General features: G+C 32.7%; 1 protein-coding gene and 1 non-coding gene across 2 annotated transcripts in view; both read right to left on the minus strand.

Moving 5' to 3' along the window:
• The window catches only part of TACR3 (tachykinin receptor 3), a 61,224-nt gene that overhangs the window by 25,532 nt on the left and 14,495 nt on the right, over positions 1–21,197 (minus strand). Inside the window, 2 exon segments of the mRNA XM_036879219.2 lie at positions 14,711–14,861; positions 16,495–16,683. Coding sequence (XP_036735114.2) covers positions 14,711–14,861; positions 16,495–16,683 — 340 coding nt within the window.
• On the minus strand, positions 6,580–6,681 carry LOC118909087 (U6 spliceosomal RNA). Its single transcript, XR_008998096.1, has one exon. It is a non-coding gene; the product is annotated as a U6 spliceosomal RNA (small nuclear RNA).

Genomic DNA, 21,197 nt, shown 5'->3' on the forward strand with positions numbered 1-21,197 from the left:
TAATTGAACCACTTTATTTATTACTTTACTTGGTCAGGCAATTTATATATGATAAAGTTAGTTCTGCAAAACAATGAAGTGATTTTCTCCTCTATGGAAGAAAAGAGGCACTTTTTTTTTCAGCATTGCTTGATTTTAAGGGAATTGGAAATTTTATAATGAGTATTAATTCAAATTATAAGCTCATCCAACTGACTAGACTTTTTGGCTTACTGGAACACTGTATCAAGAATCTGTACCATATGGAGAGTCCTAAATGTTACTTTTACTGGTGGTAGGGCTAAGAAATATTTGATCAAATATGGAAAACTTTTAAGAATAGTTTAATTCATTCAGCAATAGATAAGTAGACCTTATTTTTAGCACTGAGGGTATTAATATTGTCATGATGACATTCACCTTGCCCTGGAGATTCAGACTAAAATCTTTTCGATGTGTGCTGGGACTGGAGGCAGAGTACCAGGTTGCCAATCTACATCCCAGACCTGGCTCTCCGTTTGAATGATTTGACTCTTAGCATGTCACATCAAGTGACTTCACATTTTCTCATCTATAAAATGAGAAGGTGGCTACAAAATGAGAAGGTGATTTATACATCCATCCATCCATCTATCCATCCATGGATCAATCCAGAAGGCATTATGCTGAGCACTGAGGGTACAATAGTGAGTAAAACGTGTCCGTTGTTCATGCTTGTTGAGCAGGTATTCTGCATTGAACCTGAGACTATTTGTGATAAAATGCCCCACTTTTCGTAGAGGCACTACCAAGCAGAATTTTAATTTGACTTAACTTTAATCTACCTTACTCTTTCCTTCTCTACTTTTTGGAATACTTTAACAGTAGTTAAACTTATTTTTAAATGAGATTTAATTATAAACTGAAGTATTCTAAATGGCTATTAATATTATGTTGATAAAAGTGAACAATTCAAGTAGTCACATATAGCCTAGTTAAAACTATTTAAGTTACAATAGAGTCTGTGCAGGCAATGTAAAATAAGAGAACATGGATAACATTTAGAAATGGATGTTAGTCTTAGGAGAGGGAAGAGACAATAGTATTTGTAGTGATTTGCCTTATCAGATAAGAAGTGGAAAATATTGGAGTAAATTTACACTAGCACTCTTGTTAGCGTAAAAACTGCATTGAAAGCTGAATGAAAGCCTATGAACAAAAAAGAAAATAGCACATTGAAAAACAAAGACCAGACTGTTTCCAGATAAGTGATTCCATGTAGAATGGTGGAAGCTCATGTCAGAATTAAATAAAAAATCTAGCAATGGTTTACTCCAATATGAATGGATTATTCATAGGTTATTGAATGAGGTGAGATGTACTATGAGCTACATGGACAATATAATAAGAGGGATTTGGTTTGTAAAAGGATTTTTTAAAAAATTTATGTATTGAGTATATACTGTAGAAAAAGCCAAAAGCTGTTAGAATGGTGATATTATGAATTATTTCTCCTTTTGTTAAACCTCTTTTACTGACATTATCTATAATGTACTTTATATTATTGGATTATTTCCTTGACTTTAGTATTAGCATGGGATCCAAACCAGATTGTTCTACGTACTTGACACAGTTTTAAGCAGGTTAAGCTCTGTAAGCTTTGGTTACATCAACAGTGAGATAGTACAATAGAACCTGAATTAGTGACGGTACTAAATGAGGTAATATATGGGACTAACAGTGCCTAGGCATATGGTCTTAGTATAGTGAAAAATAATTCAAGAAACATCGAGCATCTGAAGGAAATCATATACAGATTTTATAATCCCAATGACCACTTGTTCCAAAATGTCTATAGTAACAGACTTAGGTGGCTTATTTACTGTGAATTTAAATGTGATGGTTTTTATCTTCAGTTAACTCATAAAAAATAGCCAGGTGGTTTCCTGAGCTCATTTTCTTAGGGCTTAGGTTAGTTGTATCTGCTCTAGTTTTGACCACATATTTCCCTAAGTTAGTTCTGCTTTCAATAAATAAGGTCTTTTGAAATAGAATCTAGCCAGTGCCAATCAGTTGATCACCATGCTGTGTTAATAGCAGCAATGGCGTTTCCTGCTGACAATACATCAGAAGCTCAAAACCTATACATTATTATTAACACAGGCTGCGTGATTATGGGATAGAATTAAATAGGAATAGAAGACAGATGGTATTCACTCTCTTCCTTTTGAGAGCACAGTAGCTGCATGAACTGCATGAGGTAGCAACTCATCTTTTTCAAAGGGTATTTTATTAACCTGTTATTAACTGGTAATCTCTAGTGAAGAGGAACAATGCTATCAATGGATTTTTCTGCACTGGTTGAAAATCTTATTTTATCTAAACTAGAAATAATAAAAGGAGAAATAATCAAGTAAATATAAACAGATGGCAGTATTGGTGAAAGGATTTTTCTCTGCTCCTCTGACTTGGGCTTCAGGAAGTCCAGGAGGAAGGAACTGAAGAGGGAGCAGAAGATGTGTGCTCCTGATACCCAGCAGGTGGTGCACCTACATTTACAATTTTTGTGTCATTTGGAGGGTTTGATCGAATGTTCTTATGAAAATTTCTAATTAGAATACAGAGTAGGTTGACATAAACTTGCTGTCATAGATTACACCAAGTGTAAAACATTTCCTGCAGGAATAACATCAGCTGTCATCTTCACCAGCATAAGTGATTGTTCTCTCTGCTGGAACATACATCCAGTGGAGTACAGACCAATTCCACCTACAGTGAATTCATCTTCTTCACCCCAAACTGCTGGATTTTCCCACAGCCTCCATTTTATCAATAGTGTCCTAATTTTCTCAGCAGTTGAATCTTTAAATAGAATTTTTTCATTTCCTTTTCCTCAGTCTTCAGATCTAATCAGTCACCAAACTTCTGATGATTATTTTTAAAGTTTTTCACATTGATTCCTTTTTTTTTCACTTCTAACTTTTCTAGCTTCAACTGTCCTGCTTATGTATCACCAAAATAAGATAAAGCCTTTCGTATCTATCCCAGAGCATTATTGTGAATGTAAATAATGTATACATTGTGTGTCATAAAGGTTATAGAACTGGGAAATCTTTTCATCATAGATTCTGAGCTAGTTTTGGACTCCCATTACTGATTCTCTGCCTCAGCGTCTAGTGCACTGTTGCTGTGCATATAAAGATGTGTATATTTTATATGCATACATATACACACACATACGTAACAGACGCACAACTACTACATATAAACAACATAACATCGCCTGATAAGTATACATTGATTGAGTATATTAATTGAGTATTAATATTTCCAGTGATTTTCCATCCTATTTTCTGTCCCTCTACTATTCCTATGAAATACTTGCTTAAGCATATATCAAAGCACGTATTTTTCTTTCCCCCAACTAAACAGAGCTGGGGGCAGGAGAACAAGGGGTGAAGGAATGGCTGAGACTGGAGAGAGAGAGATGTAGGGATTGAAGTCTACATATTAGAAGAAGAATACATTTTATTTTTGAGTAGAGGGAGCTCTATGCTGAGTCAATCTTCATGTGGGTCTTTCCATCCCTACCACACACGGTGCATCACTTGCAGGCACAATATAACATGGGTGACATTGGTCACTGGTGTGGAGGTCTGAAGTATGGGGGAAAACTTTGGCTCTAACAACAATCATCTGCACAGAACCCATCAGAAAATTTCCTGTAAGCTTAGCCCACTAGTATTTCTGACCTGAAATATATCACTTTAATAAGATTTTATAAGGTTTAAATAAAATCACTTGGGCACAGTGCCTAGAACAACACATTCGATGCTGGATCAATATTTGCTGAATCTCAATCATGGATATTTGTAGTTGGAAGATAATTCAGAGTTAATCTAGTTCAATCTTCTCATTTTACACATAGGAGAGAGCCCAGAGAAAAGTGGTGATTCAAATAAGATAATGCTGAAATATAAGACCAGCTCTAGCACCCAGCTGTCCTGAATCCCAGCTCTCTTTCCACTGTATTATAAAACCTTTCATCTCTTTTTTTTGTGTGTCATTTTATCCATCACTCTCCTTCCTAGTTTCCCCAACCCCCTTCTCGTCCCCACCCTCCTCAGGCATGCACAAAACGTTGTGCTCATTTGGCTATACAGATCTAGATTTTCTTCAAATATAAGAAACAATTACATTTATATCTGTCTACTGATACCTGGCAATGCTAATGTAATTATTGTGGAATTGTTTTAGCTGCAGTAAAACCATTAGTTAATATCAGTATGCTTTATGGTGTTAGAGCAACCAAAAGGAATGTGTTAGGGAGATTGTGTATTGCTTTATTCAGTATGTATTAAAAGGAACTTTAGCATGTTAAAAAAAACTCAAACTAAAAACAAAAGAAATACTATACATTGAGCTGAGTTACAGTTTTTAGTCAGTTTTCAGTGCACATTTTTGCATCTGAAATAGATGCCTCCTCACTTTGGTAATTGTGTATATTCTTGGTTTACTAAGAGTTATTTTCTGAGAATCAACTTTCAAGTTGATAGCTAGTGCTGGAAATGAATTTTAAGTTGATTGCTGGTGCTGTGAAATAAGTTTTTCTTAAAAATAATATTATATATTTTGGTTAGTTTAGCCTATAAAAGCCAACAAATAATACAATACTTCAGTTGTACAACTGATAACTAAACAACTGATAAGTAAACTGATAGAAAAGATAAGAATTACTCTATCTTATTTACTTCTCCACCACCCTGCTCTACCCCTTGAGCAAAGTACAGAAATAACCAGTACAATACAAAGTTAAGAGGACATTCTCTAGGATGAGATTTTCTAGGTTCAAATCCTTACTCTATCATTCAATAGACAAGGCAGTTACTTAGCCCTTCGAATGACTGTTTCTTCATCTGTCAACTGAAAGTAACAATAGCACCTTCCTTATGGGGCTGTCAGAATTCATATGGCTAGTCTATATAAAGCACCCAAATTAGGTGTCAGGCACACAGCAAGCACAATAAATGCTAGTTGCTTTTATAGAGCTATCTCAAGCATTATTCTCTTTATTAGTGATCATGATTAGGTTTATTTTTGTGTCACGAATAGATGAAAGTAAGTGCAGACTGGAATTGCATATTAATGAGCATTAGGTACCAGACACTTTAATACACACATTATCTTGATTAGTCCTCATCAAAAAAATTCAAGAAAAGAAATATTTCAGTATTTTATAAGTCATAAAATTGAGGGTGAGAGATTAAGAGTCAGGGAACTAGCAATTGACAGCCTAGCAGTCAAACCATCTCGTCTGACTTCCACAGCTCATGTTTTTCCCATTAACGTTGCACGGATATGTATGTGTGTTTGTGTTGGGTGTGATACTAGAAATGCAAAGAAGTCATGATAGCTCGTTTCTTGCAAGGAAAATCTTTACTTATGACTCAAGAAACTTAGCAAAAATAAGTGTAGTACATATACAAAAGTATATATGTAGTTCAATACAGTTGAAATACACATGGCACATAAAAATCAAGAACAGAGGAAAAATATTTCAAATACCAGAATTCTATGAACAAAATGTTAAAGTAAATGAATCTTAACTTTGGTAAGAACTTAATGGTAGAATACTAATTTTCTTCAATTCTTACTACATTATGACAGTGAAAGTAAACACTAGTTGTGTAATAACTACTTGGTCGATTGTTTTTATGCCTTTTTAAATCAGCACTGACTAAACAAATATGTTAGTCACTACCCATAGGTGGCTATTTAAAATTAAAGTTACATATTTAAAATAAATTAAAAATTTATTTATATTTTAATAAATTAAAAACACTACTTCAAACATTCATCCAGTAGGTACATGTGGCTATTGGCTACCACATTGGCAGTCTAGATATTTAATGTTTCCATCATTGCAGAAATTTCTATTGGACAGCGCTGTTCTAGAATAAGTTGGGATGTATATTGGAATGACCAGGCAAGGAATTTTAATTGGCAAGAGATTGGCTAAAGTTAGTTAGTAATTTTTTGCAATTTGATGTAATGGAAAGGATAGCTGTGCATTCCCCAGGACTCAATGAACTCCACTTGCACCATTAGCAGCTGTATGAGTTTGGGCACCTTTCACTTTCCTGGAGCTTCAGTTTCCTGATTTTTAAAAATACATTAATATATTTTATTAATGCAAAATTATTAATTGGTGCTTGAAAAATGAAGCTAACAAACCTCTCACATTTGCCATCAAATTCTTAAGCTGATTGATTTGTTGCTAATTGGGTTAATATTCCTGAATACATGTTTGCTTTTTTAAAAATGAGAACCTTGGAGCTCTGCTTGCTTAGAAAATTTCAGTTATGTAATACAGTGTTACTGCAGTCACCATGTTATACATTAGATCTTCAGTCTTTATTCATCTTATAACTGAAAGTTTGTGCCCAAATGTGAGGTGGTGGACATGTTAATTAACTCGTTGGGGAGAATCCTTTCATTTTGTGTGTGTGTGTTTGTTTATGTATCTAATTATCATGTTGTACTCTTAAAATATCTTACAGGAATAAAGATTCCTAAGTACAAGAAGATTATTTTCTTTCAGTTGTCCTGGATGGAGCACAGAAATATATGGAACGCTTCACAAATTTGCGTGTCATCCTTGTGCAGGGGCCATGCTAATCTTCTCTGTATTGTTCCAATTTTAGTATGTGCCGAAGTGAGCACAGTTTCCTGATTTGTTAAAATGGAAGAAAACAATTTCTACTAGGGCTGCCTCCTCGAGATATTGTGAAGATCAGTACAAACATATATGTGAATGCACCTGGTAGAATACAAATAGTTCTGAGACATAAAGTATCCATCCCTCTGAAACTGGGTCTTTTGAACTAGTTCTCTAAAAGAATACGACCCTGGAAACTTTTGTCCAGGATTCAAGCCCAAGTTGTGCTACTTATTAATTTTCTAAGTTTGAGATTCAGTTTCATTTTTCTGTAAAAAAAATTCACACAGATATTGTGAGAATTAAATATTACAAACTATGACTCACTATAAAATGTAGGTCAATATTATGTTTAAAGAAAAAAGAGTTTTATACCTCTTTACTTTTCTACCACATGATGCTTTCTGATCATCACAATATTGGCATAGATATTCACAAAGTTTCTAAAATAATAGCTGAAAACAGTTTTATGTGCTAGGCACTTTTTGAGGTACTTAACATATATTGCCTCATTTAATCCCTTAACAACCACATGAGTATGCATTATTACTATTTTCATTTCATTTTATAGGGACTGTAACCTCTCTGAGGCTCAGATAAATTATACTGTCCAAGGTATGTGCCAGAGTCAGCACAGGACCTTGGCACACTAAGAGTCTGTTACCAGTCACTACTTTCAGTTGTCTAAGAGTAACATAAAAGAATGTCATTCATTTATTCATCAAACCATTCCATATCTCCCTTTCTAAATATTTTTTGTCCGGTTCTCTCAGGGTTATTAAATGTAATATAATTCCATACACAAAAATCATTTTTAGTTAAAATGATTTTATAAATTTTATATATAAAAATAAGTAAGTAAAAATAACTAAGAAAATTCTGGAAAAAAATAGGGGTGGAGGGTTACCCTGTTAGATACTAAAATACATTATAAATTTTCATGAATTTAACTAGTGTAGTGATAATGTATTAACAGCCAGATAGAACAGAATAGAAAGTCAACTGAATCTGAAACACATTTGAAAATTTGCAATATGATAATTGTGACATTTTAAGTTAGTGTTGAAAAAGATAGCATCCCCAATAAGTGGTGGTAGGTACAACAGGAGAGCATCTAGAAAATAATACTGAAGTCTCATCCCATAACTTACATAAGTAAACTTCAGATAGATCTCAATTTTAGATACAAAGACATTATAAAGCCACTGGAAGAGTTTGAGTCAATCTAATCTATCCATATAGAGAATACTTTTATAATGCCTACAATTATTGTAGAGACTGTTCTTTCCCCATTATATATTATTGGCTCTTTGTCATGAATTATTTGACAATATATGCATGGGCTTATTTCTGGGCTCTCTATTCCATTCCATTAATCAATGTGTGTTTTTATGCCAATACCATATATACTATTTTAATTACTATAGCTTCATAATGTAATTCAAAATCAGGAAGTGTGATGCCTCCAGCTTTATTTTTCTTTCTCAAGATTACTTTGACTATTCAGATTTTTGTTGTTGTTTTTTGTTTTGTTTTGTTTTATGGTTCCAAATTTTAGGATTGTTTTTTCTATTTCTGTGAAAAATTTTATTGGAATTTTGATAGGAACTGGCACTGAATCTATAGATTGCTTTGGGTAGCACTGACATTTTAACAATATTAGTTCTTTCAATCCATGAGCACAGAGTATCTTTCCATTTACATGTTTCTTCTTCAATATTTTCATCAATATGTTATAGTTTTCAGTGTACATAGAGACTTCACCTCCATTAAATTTATTTCTGGGTAGATAATTCCTCCTAAAGTAATATGTTTTCAAAAAGGCATAAACACTTACACTTTTCAAGTCCTACTGGCAAACCAGAAAGAAACAGATAGATGCTTTTCTAGTTTTTCATAATGATTCCTATCTACTGCCACCAATATAGAACAGGGGGAAGATTAAATCAAAGGGTTTCAAGCAAGTGGCATTTGCAATCAATGCTAAACTCAGGTGTAGGAGGCTGTCCTGATTGCATTTGTAGTGGGGTGGGACAGAAGTTAGCAAGAGGGAACAAAGAGCTGTTAGTTTTCTTTAAGCGTCATGGTTTCAGTTAGAAGAATTTTATGGTTATATTATTGATACCTATCATAAATTTCAGGTGTCTTTTGACTTTGTTTTGATTTTAGTTCTTTTTTTTGTTTTTTGATTTCAGTTCTTCTCCTTTAAGACAGTGAGGTTCCTAAAGATGCAGTTAGGTAAATTTTCATCATATACTGATGTGTTAAAATATTTATGTAATTTTAGATAAGTTCTAATGATGTTCATTGAATCACCAGCCAAAATACAAACTTTTCAAAATACATGAATGAAGAATAGTTGTTAAATAATCATGAACTTCCATGTAAAAGTACTTACAATATTTTTCTTTACTGGGGAAATATTTTGTGATATATGATGGAAACTAAAAAGATATTTTATCATGCTTGACTTTCATTCCCTAGGAAAATCTATTACTAAATTGTTGTTTTTATATCTGGATGATCACACACATTTTTAAAAGAAAGTAGAATAATGAGATGTATACTTTTTAATATGGAGCTACTTTAAGAGATGTATGGCTTTATGATTAATAATGTGAATAATATTATTATGACAAATTGTTGGGGAAAGATGCATGGAAGTGAGTGGAAATGTGTTATGGAGGTGCAGAAGTGAGGGAGGAGCATGGAAATAGTATAAATCACACTGGATTATGTATAAGGTAGTAAGTCTATGAAATGTACTAATATTTGAAGTCTAAGTCATATAAATAATATTAACTATTTTTAATTGCAAGAAAGTATGTGAAGTACATAAAGAAATTGGTTATGGGGAAAGAACCAGACAGAAAAATTCTACTTTATTCACAAAGCCAACATTTCAGCAGATTCTCAGTTACTCTCAACATTTGCCACTCCCGATATTGCACAGTGAGCTGCTCTCTTTTAGAAAAATATATACATATTGCGTTAATTTGCTGTAGCTGGGGAGCTAAAGGAAGACAAGTGTTAAGAAAAAATTAAAGCACAGAGAAGAAAATGTGCTATCAAATTCTTGATTCATCTCATTTTAATGGATATTCTCCAAGAGTAAAATGTTTATAGGCTAAATCTGAAAAGCTGAAAATAACTCTTTTATTCTCCCTGCGGTTGATCTATCATTAGTTTGGTTAAATGCATTCACAGGAAATTTACCATTTATATTTCTTGTTAAATTAATGCATAGAAAATCTAGAACTTAAGGTCACCTGGAAACTGAATTTATCCTTAATGTAATTTATCTTGACTATAAATCTAGATGAAATCTACAGCTACCTAAAATACAAATTCTTATTTAATTAAAAGGAGAAAAATGAGATTCAGGCATAAATGTCTAGACATAAGGTCTGTGTTCAATTTTAGGTTGAAAATTGAAGGTAGGAGATGTCCTGAGAAAAAGGAAATAACAGCATGAATTAATGCCAGCTATGTAAATGGATGATGCTAGGCATTAGAACCACGGAATTTTGATTCTAAAGGTCCTTCTTCAGACCTCCATAATTTTCAGTAAACAGGGTCCAAGAAAGTTAGAGATGTGTCTAACATCACACTGAGGTAGGGCAATCAACCATTATTAATAAATTTTCAAATAGTCCATGTTTCTTTACTGATTTAAAGGGTGTTGTAGGACTGCAAATGTTATTCCTTGTATCAGGCAAACTTTGTCTATGGTATTTCCAAACAGTTAATGAAATAACCTTTGATGAATGAATTGAAGTTGATCTGATACAATTCTTCTCATTGTTTTCATTCTCTATAGACATCATTTCTTTATAGATGAATTTAATAATTATAATTTAAGGAATTATGTTTTATGTTCATATATCTATTAATTAGCATAATTTATTTCCTCCCCATCTTGCTAATCACTGGCCTGCTGGCACTTATGCTCTAGAAAGTTACTCCAAGATGCCAGAAGGCTAACACATATATTTTTGGATATATATTTTGCCACGGCCAGGAATATTATCATTTATAGGAGAATGGCACTACTTTTTTTTTTCACCCAAATTGCCAAGAAAGTTGCCTTAACTTATGAGAAACTGTGTGGGAGAGATGGATAGAAAACCCCACCTTCCAAAGTGAATGAGTTCAAATTGTAGCCATATGGATTTAGTTATGGATAAGATCCTAACTCATAAACATTAGAGTTGCTTGTGATATAAGGTCTTTGGCTTTCTTACTTGTAGGTACTTATAGGAACAGGACAATATTGGCAAGACTGAGAAAAAGATTAAAGAGCATATTTGATTTCTTTTACTAAAACATCCTAAATATGAGATCTGTTAGCAACTTACTCATTTCTTCCTTATATTGCATTTGATTTTACTCCAGAATATTAGTAAGGCAAGAGATCATGAAATTTTACATTTTGATTAGATCTATCATCCTAGAAGAGATTTTTAAAACTGCAAATGTATTTAAAATCAGCTCAAGAGTTGAACACTGGGTGTGTAAAATATGACTTTTCATATTCCAAAATGTGGTATATTAAATAAAGAGATGAAGTTTCAAATTTTGTGGTATAGTTGTTATGAGTTTAAGTAGATTGTTTTAGTAATAATTTTCATACATAATACTTTAGGAAAGCTTTTAACAGGTATCCCATATCCATCAATAAGTAGAATAAAGTAGATAAGGATCAGTTTCTTTTTGTAGATACTAAGTTATTCTGACACTGGAATGTAAGTACTAATATAACAAGCTCAGCAAACAGGAGAATGTTAGAAAAACACTCTCTTAAAAATTTATAACATTGTAATTTAAAATTTCAACTTGAATATTGTAACAATGTACTGAATAGAACACATTTCCTGGAGAGCTTTGGCAAGAATATTAACCGATTACCACCAAAAAGTAGAACTGACCTTAGCCAAGGCTTTGGGGATTGTGTGATATTAATTGATATTTTATATTTAATCACTTGAGGATACGCACAGGAGTTCTTAAGTTAATCACTTTGTTGCATTAAAGATATGTTATTTCAATACATATATTTAAATAGTCTAAAGCCAATGGGTACAAACATATAGGATGTTAAAATCCCAAATATTTACTGTTAATTAAGGAAACTTTGTAAAATACACTATGTAAGAGTTTATTAATGTGCTTGCTAACTTTTTTTTTAAAAGACTAGTTCTATATATGTGACTCAAATATTGGTCAATCTTACAGATTGCCTCCTAGAGCTTAGTAAAGTGCTTGCAGCTGCAGAGTTTAATATTGATCTTTTTAGTTTCAACCCTCTAATTTTCATGATGAGGAAATTTTTCTAGAGGTATTCATTTATTTCTCAAGACTAATATTTCGTCTTTTTACCTGATGCTGGCTAGCACCACTGGTATTATTTTCAAACTATATATAGGCATATACTTAGGCAGGACATATGTAAAGATAGAGTGTGGGTGGTTAATCCTAAATTATCTGAAAGTTTCATATTAGTTTAATTTTTAGACATGGTAGATTCTATATAACTTAGACACATAATTTGCTTCTACTGACTGTTCTTCAGAGAATTTAGTCTACAATTCTGAAATTGAGTGTAAGTCCTAAAGATTGTGGGAGAAAGAAAAATGGAAGCAACGCTTCTCAAGAGTTGCAAATATCTTCTCAGTGATTTGACTAAATTTCTTAAGCTTTTATTTATTTTTGTTCATGTGTGTTTGGGGGCTCAATCAACATTGCTACTTTTATTACTGGGAGGCTCGTTCAGAATTATTTATGGAGTTGCTTTTCCCAATAGTCATGATGAATTTGCATTATTACATCAATACTTATTTAATCTCCCAAATCCACTGTGTATTAACAAAATGTATATAATTAAAATTCCCATCCAGGATAGGACTGATTTATATCTTTGACCTAAGTAGTAGTATTAAAATAGGAGAACAGTGTGATTACTAGAAATAACTGTATTCCACACCATACCAGACAACATTTTAGTGTTAGATAAAAAGAAAGTAGTCGAGAGAGGAGCTAGCTATATTTTGAAATTTAAAAATTACTTCCAAGATACTGATGGTCATCCCAGTAAGTGATTGTAAAAGATATCCAAGGACAAGGTGCTTTATTATGAGGAGTCCATGGCATGAATGTCATTTTGTATCATTTCAGCCCAGAACACAGTCTGAGAGACATACAGGCTAGAACTTTTAAATGCCTTACTTTTGAAAAATATTCCAGAAAGGCCACATTGTCAGTTTGAATTAATATTTATACACTGAAATTGTAAACTAGTGAACTCAAAAGGAAATATTCATGCCTTATTTTCATCAGTTATATAGGGACAAAGACAAAAAAATTCTCTCTTGTTTTTTTCCCCTCTGGGACTCAACTCAAAAATAAAATGGGACTCTCAGATTAAATGTTCATTTCTTCTCAGAAAAATATTACATGTAAATTGAAGAAAAAAAACTACAATATAATTACTGTACTTATTTTAATTTGCCCAGGAATGAACAGGGAAAAAAATGCCTAAACCCAAAGAGAAAGGAAATGAAGTGTGTAATAGAAAGACAGAAATTATTTTGAAATACATAGAACATCAGTTACTTAATGTGCTGATACCTAAAACACAGCTATGAGAAAATATTTCCCCGAAAGAGTATCTTGCAATGTGAGCAAGATGTTAGAAAATGAGGGCTGAAATTACAAAGGAGAAAAAGAAACTGTTCGTTTAGATGACCATGTTATTGATATTCTAATTTAGGATTCATTGAAGTGCTAAAGGTATAGTTTGGTTGTTTATGAACTTCATTTTTAAAGTAAGTTTTTTTGAAAGACAAATAAAATGAAATTATATATATTACAGGTTAAAATGACTAAATTGATGAGAAAAAATCATGCTTTTTATTTTCTAATACTAGAATCATGATAAAATATTAACTGAACATATCTTGTCTATCATTATTTGTTAGTAACAGAGGAAAAGCATGCCAGTATTATGATGAAATCAGTTTTCTACATTAGATTTTTAAAACCGGATTGATCATTTTTAAGTGAGTGTTTCTAGGTAAGTGGTTTTAAAATTGTTGAGTGTTTTTAAAGGGAAGCGTCCATATAGTTAGTAGTAGTTCTACAGATAAATGAATCATAAATGGAATAATCAATACTTGGCATGATCAGTGTGACTCTCTTATCCATGGAAAAACCTTGGTGATTTGCATTAGGTACACATCAGCTGGAGAGAGGAAGATGGATTAGACGACTCAAAGATTCCTTTTAGTAAGTCCACAGATTTATTTAAAAACTCACTCATTGAGTCATAATGGTAGTCAGAACAAAATCTTAATGAAAATCAATCCTAATAAAATGTCCATATAATAGTTTTTAGAGGTTTTCTTATTTAATGTGAATCACCTAAAAATAGGCTTTTCATGTCACCCAATAAGTTGTAGAAGGGTATCAATACACCTGTCATCTCTTAATTAGACATGCATGATGACCATGTAGAAGCCAGATGTGGTGGGAGGAGTGGGGTTGGGATAGACAGATGGATATGAGGAAATTATAGCACATACTAAAAGGGATGCCATTTTGGGATAAAGAAGCTCCTGGAAGATTATGTAGTACATCAGAGGCATCTGTCCATGAAGGACAAAATAGCTAGAGGTGCAGAAATACCATCAACTGGGACTCCACTTACAGTGAAATTTCAGATATTTCAGGTGAAGTAATGGAGGATAATTACTCTGCAAAAGGCAATAAAAAGTCCTGCTCTAAGGAAGTCACTATTCTGTTACAGTCTGATACTGTGCATGGGCGGTGCTTACAAAAGACAGAAAGAACATAACAGAAAAAACTGATAGAGAGAAAAGACAAAAAAAAAAGTAAGAGCAAGCATCAAATCATAGTATTTTATATATATGAATCCATAAATTATTTATATATATATATATATAAAATGCCATAACTAGTTTTTTACCCTCTCTCATGTGCCACAATTTACACAAATGCTAGGTAAGTACACAGTACCTTTCTTTTAGCCTTTAGCTGCTCATGATACTTGTCACAGGTATCTCCTGGGATGTCTCCTCCCCAGAGAGTGATTCCAACGATGGTGTATGTGATACCCATGACGAGCAATGGGAAACAGTACACCAGGATAATGACAATGATATGGTAACTGCAAGAAGCAAGACAAACACATGCTGAAGATCATTTTGGGATGAAATATGCAGGGCTTTGAATTCATTCCATTTTAAATTATAAATAAGAATTCCAAAAATTATTTCCATATATTGTCTAAGTCCTCATTAAAAATCCATCAAAATGTCCTGCTCTTGTCACCTATAATCTTCCAGATGCTACCAGTTGATCTTTGTCAATGTTTATTTCATAACAAAATACATAGCAGAGTTGCAGTGCTCATTTAAACTACACATTTCCCTTGCCTTGAGGTTCAGGATGAATGCCTTTCCTCTGGTAATTTCTGCTGGTAACTGTTGAGTTAACCCAGTTAAGTGTATCATCAGAGAAAAAGAGATAGGACAGAATAAATGAACCAACTGATGTATTTTCTTCTATGTAAGACTATTCTATATATACATATATCCCTGCAACATCAGTCATATTTGAAATAAATTGTTTTTTATCCAAAGGAAAAACAGACGTAACTAGAGAACCTGCTGCATTTGATGCATAAGCTTTATGACTATGATTTTAAGCCTTCATCACTTTCAGTCGAAATTATAAGGATGCCATCAGGGAGGAACAGGAGAGCAACCAATAATATAAGAGCCCAGTTGGAATTTGTATAAACTTTTGCATAGCTTCCACAGTCTTTGGAAGGCTTTAAAGTAACGAGCTGGTATGCTAGTCTTCGTAAACCTCCTTGCTTTCCTGTTTCCTGACAGCGCAGGAAGTATGGACTTAATCCCAGTGGGGAAGTGATTTAGTCAACAGATAAATTAATTGCATGATGGTTAATTTTATCATCATATAACTAAGTTTTATTAGTAATGGGTAGAATACAGTACTCAGTTTGTAACTGCTGCCTGTTTTTCCTTCAGGAAATACTTCCTAATATTTTTCTTTAAAAATCTGGACTGGTTAGATTAGATAGATAAAATAGCTGCTTTAAAAGATGACCATTATATTTGATCATTTGTTAATTTTGAAAGGAAACATAGGTTACTACATAAGAAGCTATTAAATAGAACTTAAATGATAAAAATAAGAAACAAAATGCAAACAGCTGCACAATTATGGTTTATTTTTCCCTTTTGCTTTTCTTAAGGTGAGTCCAAAATATGAAATACCAACTTCTACCATATAGCATTCTTATTTCCTTTCCAGCGAGTGCTTAAGTCTCTTTAATGATAAAAAAAGGAATGCAATCAGGAACCTACCGGGACTCCCCTTCAGTTCCCTTCAGCCAGGCTTCTTAAAGACTGAGCAATGCCTTTCGCCTTTAGTTCCTCCCTTCTCTCTCATTTCTCCACCAGTAACAGCCCTGCTTTCCTCTGTGCATTGCTTTCAGAGTCTCCGGGGATCTTACCGCCTCCTCCAGGAGGCTCTCCAGAGCAATCCCTTATAGAAGTTATCACATTTTTCTAATTAGAAATCTTTGTAACTTAAAAAATGTATTGACCAGATCATACTGTATTATAGTAGTTTTATGTGTCTCTTTTCCCAGGTAGTGTGTGAGCTCTTGAGGGAAATGTATGTATCTTATTTGCTTAATTGTTGATCCCAACCTGTAGTTCCTTAAGTGTTCAATAAACTGAATTGAAAATAGTAATAGAGAATGAACTTACGTGAAATGTTGTTTGGGACCTTCTGGCCATTGCACATAGCAAAGAGTACGGCCTGGCATGACTTTGGTTTTGGAGTAAAGAAATTGAGGGAAGGCAAGTAGAAACGCTAGAATCCAGATACTTCCAATGACAATCTTGGTTGCTGTGGCAGACAGTCTGGGTTTCAAAGGATCAATAATGGCCATATACCTACACAAAAACAAACAAAACCATTTTGTTGGTTTTCTTGTTAGTGGACCTTAAGATGGAGTTTCAAAGGAGTTTCAATGGCCAGAATTCTCTCTCTTAAATTGATAAGGATTTTGCCTGTGTAGAGGCAGCCTTGAATGATATGGCATAGTCTTAAGAATCAGGCAGACTGAGGTTCAAATCCTATTCTGTCATTTACTTAACCTTTTTGAGCCTCAGTTTCATTACTTTAAAAATAGAAATAAGAACACCCACCTACTAGGGATGAAGTCCAGATCAATAGAAATAATGTAAGTGAGAGGTATTGATTATTTGGTGCTACGCCTCTCACATTATCAGAATTCATAAATGTCTGCTGAATGAACCTGTAGGTGTGTAATAAGTGATAAAAAATATGAGTGCTGTACCTCAAGACCTCTGTATGTTTAACTTTTTAAAAGAAATTTAGATAATTAAAATGGATAATACCGACAGGTTGACAAAGATGAGGAACCCCTATGAAGGATATCATCATTATATACATTTACAAGTGTCAAGAGACAAGTTCAAGATTCACATAAAGGTTAATAAATCAAGTTTGATGGAGGCTGAATCTTCCTGTTACCTCCAAAATTAGATTCATCCTTCATCAAGAAAATCTTCTAGTGTCTATCTTTGTAACTATGTGTAATATAATTGTTACAGGAAAATTTCAGGCTCTAAAACATACACTTACATATAATATTTGGAGTGCAACATTTTCAGAATTTAGAAACTGAATATGGAAACAAACATCAAGCTTTATTAATTTGGTAAAATAGTAACAATGTGTCTGGGAGAATCAATTTCCCATTTTAAATAGGATAATATGGCTAATTGCCAAATTGTGGCTACTATTCAGGGCAGAAATTAATATATACCACATTAATTATATTTTGCACTTCTATCAATAAAACACATGATTTAAACTGTTTAACTTTTACTGTTAGTCAATTTGTGTTTCTAAATATATTTTGATTTATGTTTCAAAGATAACTTCATCAAAGAATGATAATTACTTAAGCCAAAATATTTTAATATTAAAAATAAGTATTTCAAAATAATTTGGTTTGAATAAATTTTTCAAATATTTCATTAATTTGCTTATTGTTCTTTTCTTTTGTAACTATTAGAATTAGATCTTCAGTAGATATATTGGAACTCATCTATATACTATTCATAATATTAACTTTAGTTTTGTAATTTACTTAAAGGAACTATTCTTAATTTATTATATATGACAGCTAATAGGTAAAAGGGAATATTAGGTATGAAAAAATAACAATAAAAATAGCATCTTGATTTAGGAAAATAAAGTGAACCATACCAGGAAATAAAATGCACATGTGTGAAACTGGAAACTGTAAAACTCATCTCTCATGCTTATGTAAGTGAAGATAATAAGAGCAACATTTATTGATTATTAGCATAACCAGGTAATTTATTGCATACATTATATATATTTACTATCCAGAATAATACCATAAAATAAAATGATTATATATATTTTACAGAAAACTGAGGTATAAAAAATGTAAATTGTTCAAAATGATCCAGGTGGTAAGAGCTAGAATTCTAAGCCAGTTCTTCCAATCTTTCAAATGATAGAGATAGAGATTATGGCTTTGAATATAGCCATTCATGGGAGGAATTGTGGAAGAGAGAGGAAAATATATATGGTAGATGCTTTCCAAAAAACCAGAAGTTGCATTTTGCCTCTGAATACAAAAACATTTATGTACAATATTAAGGAAAAAAATCAAACATAAAAAGGCAATAACTGTAGTTGGACATTTATTTCCCTGTGCTGCTGATAGAATTCTGTTCCCACTCACCAAGGCACTTTTCTCATTATATGAAATTGTTGCTTTATGGATGTTTCCAGAGTCAAGCACAGCACTTACCAATAAGTTTTGTTGTATTGAACTGAATATTCCTGAACTCTATCATAATCTTTTGCTTTTTGTTTGCCCTGAAAATTTATGAGTGCCATTGGGATAGTTGATTTTTTGAGACTGAAAAGGTAAGTTGAGTGACATGAGCAGGGTTAGAGTACTGTACCGCTATTACAGCACAGATCATTCAAAATAAACTACAAATTTCATATTGAGGTTTTGGGTCAATTAGTCTAATACTGTAGAAATTATATCCTGAATCAGAGAATATTATTTTATTTGAAGTACATGGGAGAAATCAATTTATGTTTTCACTAATTAACACTTTAATGAAGGCAGAAATGTTGCAACTTCAAGTTGACATTTTTGTCATTTCTGGTCATTACTCATTCATTCAACCAAAAGCTTACTGAATGTCTACTGTGGTATTCCAGGCATTATATGATACAACAGTGAGTAAAAATGGCCTCAGAGCTCACAGTTCAGTGAAATAATTAGATACTGATCAAATAATGTAAAATAAATGTAAAATTACAAATACAGTAAGTGTTAATGGCAAGGTATATGGCCACATGAATACATTTACTGGGGAAAATATACTGAGATTGTGAATCAGTCTTCTCTCAGAAAAGTCATTCTGGAATGAACCTTGGAGGGTGACTAGGCAAGGTGGCATAAAGGTGAGGCTTACAAAGAAGAGGTTGCGATTTCTGCGAGAAGAAATAACATGTGGAAAGCTGTAACATCTTGAACAGTCTTTCACATCTCAGTTTACAGCTTCAGGTTTTTTTCCAAGGGGCCACTTAAAGATAATGTGCAAGGTCACTTTCCTAATTTTCTTATTGTACATGTTTTCAGCATCTAATATTCTCTTATAAATTGCTTCTGAAAGCTCCTTTGTTTTTTTTGTTATACACTAATTTTTATTTTTTCATGTCTACAGACTTTTATTTATTTTATTAAAATTTTTTTCATATACTTTCTTTTTAAATTTAGCAATTAGGTTTTTCTATTTATTTATATATTGAATATTAGCTATTTTTTCCAACTATTTCTTGAATGCAAACTATTTTTCAGAATTGTATAACATTCACTGGCCATACTGGTGAAGTAAAAGATGTGGGTTCTACTCTTGTGGAGTTCAGAGTTCAGAGTTTAATTCAGAAGAAATACGTTGTACAATTAGTCAGAAAATACACAGGAAATTATTACCTAAATGTCATTTGGGACAACATTGCCTCTTGGATATTTGGGTGAACTTTCCTTAGGGTTTTAGTGTAATGGTCTGTGTGAGATCAGCATCCTGTTCCATGGTTTCTAAACATTTTTAACCTGACCTATTTGGTACCCTTTGTTTTCCACTCTCAAATCTGTATTAAATACATTCATCTCACCCAGTGTAAACCTGGATGTAAAACTGAACTGTCATATGATTTCCACAAGAAAACCAATTATATAAAGCATGTCAGATTTCAAATTTTCATTTTAGGAGTTTAGGGAGGAGAGAATACACTGTCATTCCTCATTCTTAAGGTTTTAAACTGGACTTTCTCCTCTTTGTTATACTCACCTTATATTATACAATTTTCTAAACCCCTACATATACTATGGGTAACCCGGTTGTTTACAACCCCTTGAGAAGTTTAGCCCCATCCTCACTCCCTACTCACCCTTTCCCAATCAGGTTAGTTTGTCTAGCCCAATCCTTTGAGAATTCTACTGGATAAAATTGTACCCACTGTGTACACTGTGATGTTTTGAAGACATGTACTAGTAACTATAAAGCTTTATTAAAAATATGATTTGACTTAGTCTGGGGTGCATATCTACCAAATAATGATAAAGACATCATGTATGGCTTCTCTGAGGAAGCTAGAAGCTTGAATGGGAGTTAATTAGAATAAAGGTGGGTTAGAAGAGAAAGTGAAACAGCACGTTCTAAGGTTAAAGAAAGCATGAGATATTTGAGGAACTAAAGAAGGCCAGCTTCTCTGCAGCACAGAGGCAAGAGAAAAGCAGAGGTGCCAAATGAAGCTGGAGATGTAGGTAGGAAGCATGACTTCACTGATATATTCAGTATAAATTTAGGTTTTCTTTTTTAATAATAAAAGCAATAATTGATAACACCTGTAAAATGTTTACTATGTACCAAACACTATTCCAAGAGCTTTATTATATAAATCATTTAATCTTTAAATTCTATTTATTATAATTACAAAATGATTTCTATCAAAATGTTCTCTGTGAACATTACATGAAAATTTCTCAAAATTTCAGATACAGATTTAGAAGTGCTTTCTATATTGGCAGTATAAAAATTACTGCTAAAGATTATTGTCTGCTACTTATACTCTCTGATAATAACTAATTCAGGTTTTTAAAAAAAAATTTAAAATAAAAATAAAAATCAGAATAGGTTATTTCATCCATGAGTTATTATACAATTCTAAGTCATTTTTTTGAAGTCCAATTTACTAACATTTTGTGTCACCTCTCTGTTGCCTCAGAAAATTAATGGGAAAGTATATAACCACTTAATATGTGTCACTTCAAGAGTGCCTTCAGTAAGTCACTTTTGTGTTATCAATCATGTATTGAAAG

Source organism: Manis pentadactyla, chromosome 5 (genome assembly GCF_030020395.1).
Source record: "Manis pentadactyla isolate mManPen7 chromosome 5, mManPen7.hap1, whole genome shotgun sequence".
Classification (NCBI taxonomy): domain Eukaryota; kingdom Metazoa; phylum Chordata; class Mammalia; order Pholidota; family Manidae; genus Manis; species Manis pentadactyla.